Below are 16981 nucleotides of genomic sequence, written 5' to 3'. Positions count from 1 at the left end.
ACACACACACACACACACACATATACATACATACATACACACATATATATATATATATATATATATATATATATATATTATAGAGATATGTTATTCTTTGTGGTTATTTTTATGAGGAGCAGGAAACGTACAAACCAACCAAATCAAAGCATCAAAGCCTGTAATTTCAGCAGTTCTAGCAAAAATAATGAACAAAACACCTAAATGAACGAAAATAGGATAAAACACATGCATGACTTCAATAAGTATGTGACAGCATTTTTCATTTCTAGTATTCAATTATACTGAGCTACATTTAAAAAAAATATTTCTGTTATTTATATATTTATATATAGATTTCTTATGTTTTATATATTTAAAATAAAACATAATTTAGACGGTGTGAAATATGATTTATATATGCCAAATTTACTTTTCTGTATATGAAATTCACCAAAAGCAAAAGGTTCAAAGTAAAATTCACGAAACGATTTTAAAATAAAGGAGGCGCTCTTCATAGTTATTGATGGAGAGTTGTTGTGCCGTTTCTGATTGGCTGGTATGTTGATTAAGGGCGGTTCTGGCCACGCCCACCGGACTGGAGTGAGACGAGAGCGCGCGCCGAGCACACACTGTCAGTCAAGCGTCTCCAGAGCAACAGGTAAGCTCTCATCATCTACTGGAGTTTCTCTCATAAAACTGACGCTTTCATTGTCTGAGCTCTTTTGGGGGAAAAATCTTTGCTTAAATGAACGGTGTCATTCTTCACTATAACACTTATATGAAAAGTATATGCATTTGAAATGACAGACAGAAGACACGTACTCAAATATGTAAGTATGTTTCATTTTTTTTTTCACATTGAACATTTAAGTTAAAAGTATGAAGAGAGTGCGAAAGCATATAGATATATATTCAGATTAATATACAGAGAGCATTAGAAAAAAATAAGTGTATTAATGTCACAAGAAGAAGGTTTAATTGAAAACGAATGAATAAACGTGTTTCGTGTTTCTTTAAATATAAAAATACATTTAGTATTTTTGCTTCTGTATTTTTAATGTTATTTGTTTTTTCTTTTGAAATCTTTTATATGATCTCTCTGTTTGATCTGTTTGTAGAGAAATCATGACGTGAAACAGCTCAAAAAAGTTAAACATAATTATTTTAACATATAATAAACAAAACACTGAATATGAATATATGTTTGAATGTGAAATTTGTTTGTGCACCATTGATCTTGCATACATTTATGGATAAGAGTGTAATACAGTTTATAACGATGTAGGACCTAAATATGAGGGCTTAATGCAGAGTAATGATATTGTAATGTAATTTATTAATTTTATTTATTTTTTTACAAAGTATTACATTTATGGGTAAGAGTGCAATACCGTTTAGGTAATGCAGCAGCTACATATGAGGGCTTAATGCACAGTTATTGTAATGCCTAATTTTTCTTTCTTTTTTTTTTTTTTTTTACAAAGTACTACAGATCACCCATTTCTGAGGCTCATTATTGTGTACAGAAAATACAACAACTGCAGCCTGCGAAAAACATGAACCTGAGCCCGCCTGAACAAAGCATGGACGGCAGCAAAGCCGAGCACTTGCTCCCTTGTTTCCGTAGAAGCGCGTTTGACGAGCCTCTGGCGTCCTACCACAGCGGCTCCATCATATCTCACCTCCTGCGTAAAACCATTCACAACAAACTGACCTCCCTGGACAACAACCTCCTGTACCTGCCCTCCGCAAACGCCAGCGGGGTCGATCCCGAGTCCAACAGCGCCGATGATTTTGCTCAAGAGGAGCAGAGCAGAATGTCCTTCAAAGACGAGGATCTGTCTGTGAGCGAGCACCTCCAAGCCAAACGCGCCCGCGTGGAGAACATCATACGAGGCATGGCTGCTTCGCCCAACGCCAGCGGAGAAGCGGAAAGCGAGTGCGAAGCCGTCCGCTGTAGAAGAGACCTCCTGAAGGAGAACAAACGCAAGCAGAGGCTCCCGCAGCACCAGGATCCCAGTCAGTCCAGCGCAAAAACCAGCAAAGACGAGGAGTGCCACAAACTCAAGGAGCAGCTCCAAAGCATGCAGCGTCTCCTGCATCAGCTCCAGGAGAAAATCTCACACGTGTACGACCAGAATTACTCAGAGAACGAGGATGCGAGGTCAGAGCACTCGAGTTTGAGGCTGGATGGTGGATACAAAGACCAAGTCAAAGTGGAATCCGGTGGATTCGGCTCCGACAGGGCGATGAAGAACCTCAAAGAGACTCTTAAATGCGAGCTGACCAGGACTGTGAGCGAAAGCGTCGATATGGTCTTCAAGAAGCTCTCCACGACTCTCCTAAATCAGTCATCCCCATGCCACAGTCCAGACTGCTCGGAAACCGAGAAGCGGATCCCAGAGGATTCCCCTTCGGATCTGTCGGATTCTGAGGAAAACGTCAAAAGCAGGCATTGCTTTGAGAGCACCGGCCCGGAGCACCAGACCGAAGCCTTGTCCCTGGTGGTCCGCAAGCCTTCCCTGAGCCAGGCTGTGAAGAGACCTTTCCCGCTGCACCAGACGCCTTTCCAGATCGGCTACGGCGGCGCTCCTCTGCACGACAGCCAGATCCTGGAGCACCTGCTGAAGTACGGCCCTCACTCCACCTTCTCCGCGCTGCCGTGTCTGGAGAGGTCCTCGCCGGACTCCATGGAGCGTCCGTGGGAGAGCGTGGCCATGAGGTCCAAGGTGAGCTCGGGGCATCTGGGTCAGCACCAGACTGGACTGATGTCGGTGGACGCGCTCTGCCTTCCTCACGTAAAGCTGGAGTGTGCAGATCTGCAGAGCATGGCTGAGAGGAGCTCCTTCATGTCGCTCAATATATCCTTTGAACGCTTCGTCTCTAGCACTTTAGAGGGATATTGCATCCAAAAATGATGTTTCTGTCATTATTTACTCACGTGGTTCCAAACCTGTAGGGACACTTTATTTAATGGTCCGATTCTCATGATTAACTAGCTGCTTATTAGAATGCATATGTGTCCTGGAGCACAGGTATATTTGTAGCAATAGCCAACAATACGTCGTATGGGTCAAAATGATCGAATTCTCTTTTATGCCAAAAATCATTAGGATATTAAGATCATGTTCCATGAAGATATTTTGTAAATATATCAAAACTTAATTTTTGATTAGTAATGTGCATTGCTAAGGACTTCATTTGGACAACTTTAAAGGCAATTTTCTTTTTTGTGCCCTTATATTCCAGATTTTCAAACAGTTGTATCCCTATCCTAACAAACCATACATCAATGGGAAGCTTATTTATTCAGCTAAATCTGTATAAAATGTATAAAATGACTAGTTTTGTGGTCCAGGGTCACATATTACTAACATATTGGCTGTATATTAGTACTTATAAAGCACGTTTTAATGCCTTATTCTGCATGACCGCCCCATACCTAAACTACCTTACTAGCTATTATTAATAAGCAGTGTATTGAGGCAAAAGTCATAGTTTATAGATAGTTAATAGTGAGAAATGGTCACCAAACTAAAGTGTGACCTTTTTTCCTTCTGAGGAACGTAGAAGATGCTATTACGAGAAATGTTTCAGTGGTTTTTTTAGTCCACACAGTGGAAGTAATATCACCACAAAAAAAATGCCAAAAACAATTAAACTAAATTGAAAGTACAAGAGGAAAACTGTATTGCTCAGAAATTGCTCTTTCGTAGCTCATAAGAGTTCTTAGTTTTTTGAAGTATGTTTCTCTTCCTCAGATATTTATCCTGAAATTCATTAGTAAAACTAAAAATGGTAACACTTTACAGGTCAGTTAATGCATTATTTAACAAACTAACAATGAACAAAATATCGGTTAATGCAAGCAAATAGAAATACATGCATTGATTGTTTGTTTGCTAACACATCCAACATCTCATTTGAAAACATAAATGTCAAAATTAGCTTTAACTAAGATTAATAAATGCTGTAGAAGTATTGTTCACTGATGTTGACTCATTTAGTTCACTAATGTTAAGTGTTTCCATGAAAACAGACACAAGTGAGTCAGAGTTGTCATACAGTGTGATTATAGAGTTATAAAATGAGTGTGGAGAGCAGCTGAAGTGTTTGAGAAATGTTTTTAATATCCTGGCAAACACTGTCCAGATCCCTTTTCATCAGAAACACGAGGAGAAACTTCTCAAAGGCTGTGTTTAATCTTCAGTTAGTGATTTTTCTGTTCTATAGCCACAGTATGGTAAAGATTTTTTTGCATGCGAATGCACAACAAATGTGTTTCAGGAGTCACAGGAAGGCTCTTTTTTTTCTGTGGATTATGTTCTTTGTTTAGCTTCAGCTGCTTTTGAAAAATCCCCCTCTTTGTTTAGTTGACTGTTTTTATTTAATATATAGTAGTTAACATTGAGATATTGCTGAACAAACTACCAGCTCTCGAGCTGGGCGAACAATCGTTGAATTGAGTGCAGCGGTGAGCAGTTCCACTAACGCAGACTTCAAGGAGAATTTTTGCTTTGATCTCAGTAACCCCAAAGAAAATTGTAGCATCTTCTTTAATCTGGGCTCAGTAATGACTTTAAGTCCAGGAAAAGACAAATAAAAAGGAATACAAGGCTTTGATAAGAATTGTTAGGAACAAAAGCCAATTTTCAAAGGCAGAAAAAGCAACAGTTTCTCTTCTGGAAATTCTCTGATTTTTTTTTCCCGCTCAGACTTGAAAAGGTGCGGAATATGTTTCTGCACTCTCGATGTGATTGGAGTGGATGAGAGAGGTCACTTTTGGTTGTTTGTGAAAAGCAAGCTCTCAGCCGTCATTATACACCATCACCATATGTGACGATATCGCAGCATGCAGAAAGCTCGCTTTTAAACATCATCAGATCTATATAATACGCTTCGGAAATGATTTCAATATTGTGGCTGTTTTTGAGGCAGAACAGCGGTTGTCTCCTTCAAAACGATTGGTTAATAAAAGCAGCGGTTTGTGCTTCATTAAGAAGCAACACTGCGTAGATGCAATCAATGCAGAGAAGCTGTCTAGCATTATTTGCTTGTGAACTCTGTTTTAAGAAACATAAAGCTGATCCTCTCTGTGCATCCTCGCCGAGAAAATTTCATCTCTGTGTTTCGCAGCGAAGCAATTACTGCGGGCAGATATATGGAGCAAACTAATTGAAGTCCTTAATCTAATTTGTTTGGCTCTTTTTCTAGTTAGCACATGCTGTCGTGTCTTAATCGACTCTCTGGTCAATACAGAGCTGTTCAGCTCTGTTCGTTCATTTGGACCGATGAATAGGACATGATGTCTATTTGTTTGGGGACGTGTTAATGCCATTTGATTGTTAAAAATGCATGTGAATTGAGCTCTGTGAGTTAATTTATACATGAAAGGTAAGCCGGCTTTGATCGGTGTGTCATGTTTGCCAGATCTTCAAAGAAAAGTGTTTTTGGTGAGGTTTTTGAGGCCTTAACTCTCCTCACATTCAGGAAGGTCTGACCCCAAACCATTTGAAGAAAGCCAAGCTGATGTTCTTCTACACACGCTACCCGAGCTCGAACCTGCTCAAGAACTTTTTCCCTGATGTCAAGGTATGTCATGTTTTACCAGATTATGCTTCAGTTAATGTTTCATACACAGTTAGGTCAATTATAGGCCTGTTTATTTTAGATACGTCATGAACTGGCATCTAATTTTGTGTTAATGTTTTGTATTTCTGCCAACACTGCATTCACATGTAAACAATCCATTGTGATCAAAGTGATCTTTAGAGCAAAACTGTATTTAAAAATCTTTTAATAGGACAGTCTGTTTGATAGGATTATTTAATTAATATTTAGTGTGCTTAAATAATATTAATATTTCTTTTATTATTATTTACAATATATATATATTTTTTATCCTAATAATAAGTTACAATCAGGAGTCAAACCAAAAATATTTTTATGTCTACCTGATTATTGGGATAAATTATATTTCTAAATAATAATAAATAATTAAATATTCTAATTTTATTATTTATTTAATATTTATTATGCTTACTTAATATTAATATTTTTAAATATGAATTTTCTTATTATTATTCACAAATATTTGTATCCTAATAAACAGTTACAATCAGGAGTCAAAAAAAAAAATCGTTTTAATGTCTACCTGATTATAAATACTGTTAATTAAATGTTATTATTATTATTTAAGAACAATAAATAAGATAATATTTACCCAGTTAATCAGTTACGCATTAATAAGAGTTTTGCTCTGGAAATCACACTGAATCGTAACAGATTGTTCACGTGTGAAAATTCAGAAATATGCATTCTGTTGCTTTGGCAAGAATACGGAATATGAACACAAATGTAGGCGCTTGAGCAAATATTCCTGAATGTTGGGGTGGCAATTCCTGAATTGCTGGTTTAACTTTGACAAAGTTAAAAGAGGAGTTTCTCAAGTCAGCAAAAGGAGACAAAAGAGGCGGCGGAGAGGAGCACAACCTCCTCTATTCAGCGTTAACCCTTCAGCTCGCCAGCTTTCAGCACACACAATAGCAGAGCGCTGAGCCGCGGATACTGAGGGCAGGATAGGCCCTACAACAACACACGCATCCTGTGAGTGTGTAACGTGTCCTGAGGCACAAGTGTTGTGATGAGTCGACACAACAGGAAAAATCTGGTGCAACTGAGCGCTTGCGTGTTATTTCATGACTCCCTGCTGAATATAGAGTCAGTTTAAGGCCCAGTGTCAGGAAACACTGTGCTTGATAAAAAAAAACAACAAAAATTTTTTTTTCCTAATACATTAACTTTCAAGTACTAGTGCCGTGACCAGCATAGACACTCAGGCATCTCTCCAGTATTAGATTAGTGATTAAAAATATGTGTTTCTAAATGGCAGATTTCCTAAACTACACTTTCTGTGTGTCTTGCAATAAATTGCACATAATTGAAGAAACTTAAATTTGTAAAAATTGTCATTTTTGAAACTGACCTAAGTTACTAGTAAATTAAGTTAGAAAGTAAATATCACTAAACCACATCATACCGATAATTGGGTGTGAGGAAAATCAATGTGTGGGTGTGAATGAATTACTGAGTCTGAACGTGAAATACTGATTTTTAAAGTGTGCATGAAGCACCGTAAATAATTATATGCCGCTAAAAGTATTATTTTTTTTTTAATTATTAATTAATTAATTAATTATTGGTGGTATAAAAATTGGTGGTTAAAAATGTAATCAAATTAAAATTCTTAAACATTTTACTGTTAAAATTAAAATGTGGAAGAGAAAGTGAGATATTCCTTAAAATAAACCTTTAATAATTTTATTAATTGCTAGAAAATTTCACAAGGAAATGGCAACTAACGCATTAAACAAATTAAACATTCATTTTTGAAGCAGAAAGACTTTCTTGTTAAATATACCTCAATATTTTATTTACAACTTTGAAAAAATCAAAGTGTACTTTGAGAAGTACATTCTACTGTACAATAGTAATATTTGTCATAATTTCTTCAAGTTAAACTGAACATTTATTTTGTCGGTTTGCCATGAAGAGCTTTGAGTTTCTGTGTGTATCTGACGATAGTTTTCTCAAATGAAACGGTGAAGTGCTAGTGAAGTGATGATGATGATTCCAGCAGCTAAAATGGTTTTAAGTCAGTTATTTCTATCTTTTGCTGTAGTGTGTCAGAAGAAAATATCACACTAAATCCAGAAGAACTGTGTCTTCAAGACGCTTCAAGAAAGCTACCTGCAAAGCTACAGTGCTGTTAACAGTTTTAGGCACTTGTGTAAAAATGCTGTAAAATGAGAATGCTGTCAAAAATAATGTCATTAATAGATTTTCTTTATCAATTAACTTATATTAACTAAATGAAATCAACATTTGGTGGGCATCCTTTGTGTTTAAAGCAGCTTTTGTCCTCGCTGCACTTGAGCAGAGTTTCTCAGGAGCTTCGCAGGAGGTTTCTTGAAGCAGAGACGCAGTTCTTCTGGATTGAGTCTCAGTTTGTTCTGTTTCTTCATGTCACTCCAGACAGACTGATGATGATCAGATCACATCTCTGTGTGGAGCACTGGCTGTCGTCAGACAAAAATCTCGCTGCATTATTATTAAATTAATGGCAAAATGCATGTTGGGAAATGTAAACTGATATTTCCTACTGACACACTACAGCAAAAGACAGAAATAACTGACTTTATACCATGTTTTAGCTGCTGTTCTGATCATTTTGGCCACCATGTCCCTAGTGCACAACAGTGTAACACAAAAGTATAGTATGATACAAATCCATGACATTTAAGGAAGCAAATGATACACAAATAAGGCAGAAAAAAAATCTCCCAGCAAATCAAGATGACTGGAGAAGACGCATGAGGAGGTGGACACTGGTCTCCTGTGTGGCCGGGCTCTTCTGACCCCTGAGATCAGTGAGGAGAGTCACGGCCGACCCTTCGGTGGGAAGACACAGCAGACAAAGCCTGGGATAATCCCAGTGTCCGATTCCATTCCCGTCAGCCGAAGTCACTCAGAAGGACATCTCGCGCTCTGCTGTTTCTCACACTCCGCGTGAAGAAGCGTCTTTGAGCCCTTGGGCAGGTTTTAGCTCTTTTTGCCCTTCTGTTATCGGATGAGCAGTTATAATAACAGGGCTAATGTGAAGACAGAGTTTCGTCTGCTGTTTGGATAGATGTTATTCTAAGTGCAAGACATCGGCTGGGAAAGACTACAGCTGATTAAACAGACCGTGTTGCTGAGAATAGTTTAGAAAGCAAACGCTTTACACCATCATTTCCAGAATAAGAACAATAAAAATCAAAACATTTACTTTTTTAGCACCAAGGTGTTGCCGAGGTGTTCTGCATTATTTCTGAACCTAAGAGTAATTACTCAGTTATGAGCTTCAACCTACAGTCAAAGCTAAATGTATTCAGACACCTTCAACATTTCTCACATTATCACAGTTTATTCGCTATAGTTTAGAAAATGGTAATAAAATATGAGAAGAGCTCAGAGTTAAATTGCGTCAGAACAAATTGATCTTGATAATGTCAGATAACTTTGACACAATTAGATAATACCAATTCAGCTCAACCAATTACCAAGCAATGCTTCATTTTGTTCAGTCTGTGTGTAAAAAGGTCGCATTAGCAATTAAAGAAAAAACACTTGAGCAAAACATGCTCAGGTCAAAGTGTCTGAATCATTTTTGGTCTCAGTTTTACTGGTAGTCCACTGTATGAAGAATTTTTGGGATTAATATGTCACAGTTTACTTTATTTTGCTGTCCTCACTTACATTTATGAACTATAGTGTCCTGCACCCACTAGTAAAACAAATGTCAAAAATGATATCGGCTGTCTGAATAATTTTTGGTTTGACTGTATGAATCAACATACGGATGGTGTTTTTGTTGTTCTTTAACATTAACGTTCATCTGACACTTGTATTTTCTAATATTTCCCTGTTTTCAGTTCAATCGCTGCATCACGTCGCAGCTGATCAAGTGGTTCAGTAACTTCAGAGAGTTCTACTACATCCAGATGGAGAAGTTCGCTCGTCAGGCCATCATAGACGGCGTTAATGATGTGAAAGACATATCCATCACCAGAGAGTCCGAGCTCTTCCGTGCCCTCAACATGCACTACAACAAAGCCAACGACTTCCAGGTACTTACACCTTGCCATATAGCAGAGCAAATAGTTCATGTCATATATATATATATATATAATATAATAATTCACATTTGCTAGAACTAAGTAGGCAGGCCCAGTCAAAATCTAAATAAAATAATGAAATAATGAGAAGAATAACAACGTGCAGTAAACGCTAAAACTGTTTGCACTACAAACCAGTGTGTTCATAATTAAGATAATACTTTACAATAATATGGTAAGACAAACCAATTTCCAATATAAAGCAGCAAAACAAGCTGTTTTGTACAGCTACAAATTGCTGGAAGCAGATGACACCGGAAGCCAGACCCATAAAATTTACAAATGGTTGTTACAGGAAAAATAAGGTGGATATTGATGTTTACATATTTGCCTCTTTTAATTGTTAGTACCTCGCTGTAAATAGATTTTCCTTTTTAAAAAAAGTATGCATGAGCCAAAATTAATTCACTGTAGTAATCAACATTAACCATAAATGCTGTCAATTGAGCTTAACTCGTACTGAACCTAGTTGCTTAAATGAACATGCAAAAGTCAGGAAAGCTGATCTGCAGCATGGCATGCTGGTGTGCTGGTGATCCCAACAAGGCTTCTCAACCAGCTTCACACTATGATGAATTTTAGCTGGTTATCTAGCATAAACCAGCCCGGACTGGCCAGCTGTCCTCGGTCTGACCTGTGTATGGAGCTGCACCTGTAGCTGGCCGGCCGTAGACCCCCATTATCCCAGAGCCCGGCGCTGCTGCATCAAACTGTGGGAAGAGGAAGCTGCAGCATCTGCTAAAACAACTTGAGATTACGGCCAGGCCACGCCTGAATGCCGTTTGGATTGCTACTGATGCGAAAGAAGCCAGAAATCCCAAGAGTGGCGGGCCGGCCGATGGGAACGAGCGGAGACAGTTGTCTTTACCTCAGCACCAAGACATTCCTTTCCCAGGCCCAGCTTTTGTGTCTGGAGATGCACGAGAAACAAACGTGTCAACAGTGAGCGGAGCTACTCTTGGGGAAATAATGCCAGCGGATAGATCCACTCTCACACCCGAGCCGGGTCCTTCAAAGGGTGTGAAGCGCTGCCTGAATTCCTGCGATGGGAACCGGGTCCTTTCATGCATTTTCCGAGCAGTTAAGTTCGAAGCAACAGGCTGCAAAAAATCAAAGCGTCCATCCACAGCGCTCTCCTAATGATTCTGACACTGTATTTGCTTTATTGCCACTGTGAACAAAGAAGCGTAGCGCTTTAAAACGAGAGCGTTAAAGATGCTGCGTCGAGATCAAGGGCCTGACGGTGTTGACTCAGGCAGTAAGCGTGCGTGATGCTTCACATCGGCGTACTCTATCAGTCGCTGGAGGGAAATGCACGGATTCCAAAACTGAGCTGCAGTTACACGGGACCATTACGACTTGACCGGGCAAACTTGCCATCACACAAGGTGTTGTTAGGTGTCTCTAGTGTGTTCTGGGTGGTTGTTAGGTGGTTGCTAGGGCATTCTAGGTGGTTACTAAGGTGTTGTTAGGCAGTTTCTAGGTTAGTGTGTTTGAGTGGTTGTTAGGTGGTTGCTACGGCATTCTAGGTGGTTACAAAGGTGTTGTTAGGCAGTTTCTAGGTTAGTGTGTTTGAGTGGTTGTTAGGTGGTTGCTACGGCATTCTAGGTGGTTACAAAGGTGTTGTTAGGCAGTTTCTAGGTTAGTGTGTTTGAGTGGTTGTTAGGTGGTTGCTAGGGCATTCTAGGTTGCCTGAGTGATTGCTAATGCATAGTTAGGTGGTTTCTAAACTAATGTATTTTGGGTGGTTGTTAAAGCATTTTAGGTTGTTGCTAGGGTTTTCTGGGTGGTTGCTAGGTGCTTACATGCTGCTTTTGGGTGGTTGTCAGGGCATTCTATGTGGTTACTATGGTGTTGTTAGGTGGCTTCAAGACTAGTGTGTTCTGGTTAATTGCTAAGGCATTGTTATGTGGTTACTAGACTAGTGTGTTCTGGGTGTTTGTTAGGCTGTTGCTAGGGTATTCTGGGTGGTTGCCAGGGCATTCTGAGTGATAGCTAATGCATAGTTAGGTGGTTTCTAAACTAATGTGTTCTGGGTGGTTGTTAAAGCATTTTAGGGTGTTGCTAGGGTTTTCTGGGTGGTTGTATAGACATAGCTTTATTGACATGATTATCAGGCATTTATAGTATTTACAAAACATTTATAATACTTTAAGTCTTAAACGAAACGTTGATACAGACCATTAATTACTGGGTATAGAGATACATGAAATGACAAAGAAAGTAAATATATAAAAATAGTTAGAATATATACAAATGTTAAATAAAAATAAGAAACCATCAGTGAATGGGTTTAAAAGACGGATTGGATGATGTGTTTTCTTATAGCTCTTATATAGGCTATTCCTTCAACAAATATTGATACTAACAAATTATTTAAATTTCATGCTGTCATGGAGACGAGTGCAATAATAGTTATAATCTTGAAGTTTCACTGTCTTTATGATATTCTTCATTCATAATAAAATGTTAATATTTTAATAATCCTAAGGGTTGAGTTAATATCTCAAGTTATATGTCTCTTGGCTACAATAAACCGAACATGTCCGGCACCACACCGCTCACTATAGCAGGTTTAAGAAATGAGGCATGCAAAATTATTCACGCCAAATCTGTAGTTATTCAGATTCTCAAATATATGTAAGTAAATGTATTATGTTTTTAAACAAGTTCATAATGATCACAGTTGATGGCTTAGTTTAGGGGCTATGTGCACTACCATAAGAGCCTGTCGGATTTACATGTGAATTCATCCATTTCTTCTGAAAGACATGAAAGTGAGTGGCTGGTAAACAGGAAAAATAGAGTGAACTTTATAGGCAGGCTACATACAATGTGCGTTTGACGTGAAAAAAAATAAAAAAATAAAATTAAAATTATGCTTGAAAAGTTTAGTTTATTATTACTGCCGTTTCCAAATGCATTGGCGTTTCGTCTTCTTCGTATAAATGGTTTATAGTGATTATGTTTATATTATAAGTCTAAAATATTAAATAGCCTAAACATTATATGGTTGAAAACACCAACAAGCACTAACTGAGTGAGTCCCTCTCTTGCTCAGTGCCAGTTTTTTTTTTTTTTTTTAGAAGGTAGGCCATAACGACTTTTCCAAGCCACAGGTCCAAGTCAAGTATCGAGTCATTGTTGTCAAAGTCTAAGTCGAGTCGCAAGTCTTTGAATATGTTGAGTCAAGTCACAAGTCCTCAAATTTGGGACTCGAGTCCAAGTCAAGTCCAAGTCATGCGACTCAAGTCCACAACTTTGGTTGCTAGGGCATTCTGTGTAGTTGCTAAGGTGTTGTTAGGTGGTTTCAAGACTAGTGTGTTTTGGATGGTTGCTAAGGCATTTTAGGTTGTTGCTAGGGTGTTTTAGTTAATTGCTAAGGCATTGTTATGTGTTTTTGGGCTAGAGTGTTCTGGCTAGTTTCAAAGACATTTTAGGATGTTGCTAGGTTGTTAGGTGGTTGCTAAGGTGTTCTGGGTGGTTGTGAGGTGGTTGCTAAGGTTTTCTGGGTGGTGTTTAGGTGTTTGCTAGGGTGTTCTGGGTGGTTGTGAGGTGGTTGCTAGGGTGTTCTGGGTGGTGGTTGCTAAGGTTTTCTGGGTGGTGGTTAGGTGGTTGCTAGGGTGTTCTGGGTGGTTGTTAGGTGGTTGCTAAGGTGTTCTGGGTGGTGTTTAGGTGTTTGCTAGGGTGTTCTGGGTGGTTGTGAGGTGGTTGCTAGGGTGTTCTGGGTGGTGGTTGCTAAGGTTTTCTGGGTGGTGGTTAGGTGGTTGCTAGGGTGTTCTGGGTGGTTGTGAGGTGGTTGCTAGGGTGTTCTGGGTGGTGGTTGCTAAGGTTTTCTGGGTGGTGGTTAGGTGGTTGCTAGGGTGTTCTGTGTGGTTGTTAGGTGGTTGCTAAGGTGTTCTGGGTGGTTGTTAGGTGCTCTGTTTCTGGCCTCGTGTCTCTGTGACCTTCTGGTCTGTAGATGTGACTCGGGGTCTTCCTTCAATGTACATCTGTGAGATTTTATTGAGCTGTTTTCTGGTGAAAATGGTGCGTCTGATCACTTAGTGCAGTATCAGCAGACTCTCCTCATCAACACACATGATCTGAGGAATCACACACGTCTGGACCTCAAACGCTGCTCTTACACACTCGCTGCTAGAGATTTCATCACGTCACTATCAGCACTAGTACTAGTGAGGATTAACTAACAGCACTAATTATGGCTGTATGTAGTGCTTCAGTCATTGATGTGTGCTGTATGTGTCCGTCAGGTTCCAGACAGGTTCCTGGAGGTCGCTGAAATCACTCTTCAGGAGTTCTTTAGTGCCATCTCCCTCTCCAAAGACTCGGACCCCTCCTGGAAGAAAGCCATCTACAAAATCATCTGCAAACTGGACAGCGACGTTCCCGAGGATTTCAAATCACCTTCCTACCTGTAAGCAGAGAGCGCCACCTACAGGACGCTTCATGTGTGGACACACACTGTTTATTTATCATAAGCATCAATCATAAATGTTCCTTTTTATAAGTGAATTGTCAGCTTTTGATGAAAAATCTAAAAGTATTTTGCTGTTGACTGAAATGCGTGTGTACGCCAGCAGGTTTGTTTCATGTTGCTTGTGGAATAGGTGTGTTTATTAATAGTTTGGATTTTGGGTTTTAATGTAATATATTTTGATTTCATAATGCCACTGTAGACACTGTGTGCTGTGTTTTTTGTTCAGATGTTCCTAGTTATGAAAAGAAGTTATGATTTGTGTTTTAATGTGGATTTGTCTGTTGAGTTTCCGATGTGGGGTGTCTCATGAAACATCTGTAAAAATTATTTAAAAAAAAGGTGTAAATAAGTATAATTTAGCTGTATAATAGGTGAATTATTGACGTTTACAGATAAAAACATAATATTGCATGTAGAAGCAGTTCCCTCAAATTTTGACAATATACTTATTTATCATGTACATTAGTTTGCTGTTTATCATTATATCTAGCAGTGTGTGGTTTTCCATTTAATAAAATAATCATATTGTAGCAGTTTTATATTGTATGTTTTTTATGGTTCAGATATATTTACTTTCTTTAAACATAAAGAAATCATTCACAAAAAAAAAATAAATAAAAGAAAATAAAATTCTGTCATTATTTCCTCACTTTTATCACAATCCAAATCTGTATGCTGCTTTTCCGTGCAAGAAATGTAAAAATGTAACAAAAAGAAATGCAAAAATATTCAGATTAAAAAATGGTGCAACATTTACAGTACATGCACCGTAATAATCTGTTAATAATCGGATTGACCACTCACTCAGACGGAAAAATCCTCACGTAAAATGTCTCTAATGATCCAGTTGAGCTTGATTGAACCAAATTTCAATCAGATTGAAATGGGTGGTGTAGATATTAAAACGGAAAATATTAATCATATAAACCTTTAAATCTGACTGCTTTATTAATAATTTTCAGTGCACAGTGTATAAATACAAAGCTTTTCTGATTGTGTATTTTCTGATATTTTAGATGTCAACAACAGAATTGCAGCTACTTTCTCTCTCAGTAGATGTAATGCACATGTTGGGTTGCAAGGTTTAGGGCGGATCTAAACAGTGCTTTCGGAATCTGTGATCGGATTGGATTCATTCCAGCTGAGTAAAATCAGCGCATGTAAACACAGCCATTGTAGTGAGTGTGTTGGTCACTCTGGCTGAATGAGAAAGAGCTGCGTGAAGATTCTGTGTTTTACACATCAAACAGCAGCATGCGTGTTCAGCACAATGACACCGTTTCCATTTTCGGATGAGCTAGGCCTCCTTTACCCTTGTTTTCCTGTTCTGCTAACTGGACGCCCCCCATGTAAGTGCGCAAAGCTCCATTGAATACATCTTTCCCCGATTCCAGGCCACTAAGGTGAAACTAATCCACGATATAAAGGCAGCGCAGGAAAGTATGCTGCTCACATTGTTTCCTGTGGCCAATTCAAGGCACATTTCTAAGGCCGCATTCATTGTGAGGGACACGCGAGCTCTCGCGCCGGCCGTGTCTTAAAAACAACAACAATGCATTCTCTCCTCATGAGTAATGTGCACCATGACCTCATAGCAGAGATCTGCAACCGCTGCAGAATTCCAGCCGCGCAGCTGCTCTTCCTCCGAGTCGACTCATCACTGCTGCTGACGCGCGTCTGTCTGCGTCTGCGTCTCGCCGGTTCTGGTGCACTCACACTAAACTGCCTTCACTATCTGTTATTTACATTTGAGGTGTTCTAGTAATAAACTATGGAAGCATTCATTTGGAAATGTAAAATGCAAAATGGCAATGCATTTCTGTATTTAAATGTACACTTTCCCATACTTATGTGCAACGTTTAGTGCAAAATGAAAATTCAATGATGTAATTTACACTTCCCATTTTCTACAATAGTTTTAATATGTAAATTAATAAGTCGCAAAATGAAAATGAAAATGTATTACCCAAATTGATTAGATATGTTTAACACGTCCATGCAAAATCATCATTTAAATGCTGTTTTTCTTAAATACATTTAGACTTACAGGTAGGACACTTGGGATTGCATTTTCGTCATAATACCGTGTAATAATTGAAGCAAAATGCAGTGAGAATTTCAGAATGCATTCTGAGCTAAATGTTGCACATACAGGGAAAATGTAAATTTAAATATAGAAATACATTGCCATTTTGCATATTACATTTCAAAATGAATTTTGCTACCTAAATGCTTCCATAATAAACATCTATTAATCATCCTGAAAATTCTAGTAGGGAACACTGGGGCTGTGTCTTTTCTGTTCTGTTTGCTCGTATATTATGTACTTTTGCATTTTAGTTCAGAACTCTGAAACCATAAGGGCTAGAATCACAATTATTTGTTCCTCTGAACCCTATACAAGAATTTATTAGACATTTTTTTTTTTTAGTTCACCACTGGAATATTTTTAATCCATTTTAATCCGAAAACAAAAAAACAAAACTGAAAAACACTTTTTCGACCTCCATATAAGCTGTTGGTTCAATTGGCATGAAACTTGGCACACATTGTCCCAAGACCCTCATGACTAAAATTCATCAAAATAATTTTTATTTAGCAAAGTGTTGAGAAAATACAAGCCAGTGAATCAGTTTGGCCAATATCTGCTCAATGCAACATCAAAAACAGATCTCTAAGGATGCATGCCAAGTTCAGTCAAAATACAACAACAACAAAAAAAAACAGTTTAATATTTAAACAGTTTTTGCAACAGTTTAATCAAGGAAAATTAAATTTGGTGTGTATGTTCTTCAGAATGAGT

At 38.3% G+C, this 16981-nt stretch overlaps 1 protein-coding gene across 2 annotated transcripts; it reads left to right on the top strand.

The window, feature by feature from the left end:
* The first annotated feature begins 520 nt into the window (after positions 1 to 520).
* On the top strand, positions 521 to 14705 carry prox2 (prospero homeobox 2). 2 transcript variants are annotated; one of them, XM_058748770.1, is made up of 5 exons: positions 521 to 640; positions 1467 to 2845; positions 5469 to 5574; positions 9456 to 9650; positions 13952 to 14705. In XM_058748770.1, the coding sequence occupies exons 2-5, from the start codon at positions 1539 to 1541 to the stop codon at positions 14117 to 14119; spliced, it is 1776 nt and encodes a 591-aa protein (XP_058604753.1). In that variant the 5' UTR covers positions 521 to 640; positions 1467 to 1538; the 3' UTR covers positions 14120 to 14705. The 2 variants fall into 2 exon arrangements, with proteins under 2 accessions (XP_058604753.1, XP_058604752.1); XM_058748769.1 differs by lacking the exon at positions 521 to 640 and adding an exon at positions 655 to 812.
* Positions 14706 to 16981: the final 2276 nt, after the last annotated feature.

The sequence above is a fragment of the Onychostoma macrolepis genome, chromosome 17 (genome assembly GCF_012432095.1).
Source record: "Onychostoma macrolepis isolate SWU-2019 chromosome 17, ASM1243209v1, whole genome shotgun sequence".
NCBI classification, from domain to species: Eukaryota; Metazoa; Chordata; class Actinopteri; order Cypriniformes; family Cyprinidae; genus Onychostoma; species Onychostoma macrolepis.
The sequence above is the reverse complement of the archived record's forward strand: the minus strand, read 5'-3'. Positions and strand labels throughout refer to the sequence as shown.

What these genes read in the sequence shown, in the direction of transcription:
- prox2 (XM_058748769.1), top strand. Translation starts at nt 783, where the DNA reads ATGACAGACAGAAGACACGTACTCAAATAT. An exon ending in ACTTTTTCCCTGATGTCAAG is followed by an intron (nt 5,575 to 9,455) that starts GTATGTCATGTT and finishes CCCTGTTTTCAG; the next exon opens with TTCAATCGCTGCATCACGTC. An exon ending in ACAAAGCCAACGACTTCCAG is followed by an intron (nt 9,651 to 13,951) that starts GTACTTACACCT and finishes TGTGTCCGTCAG; the next exon opens with GTTCCAGACAGGTTCCTGGA.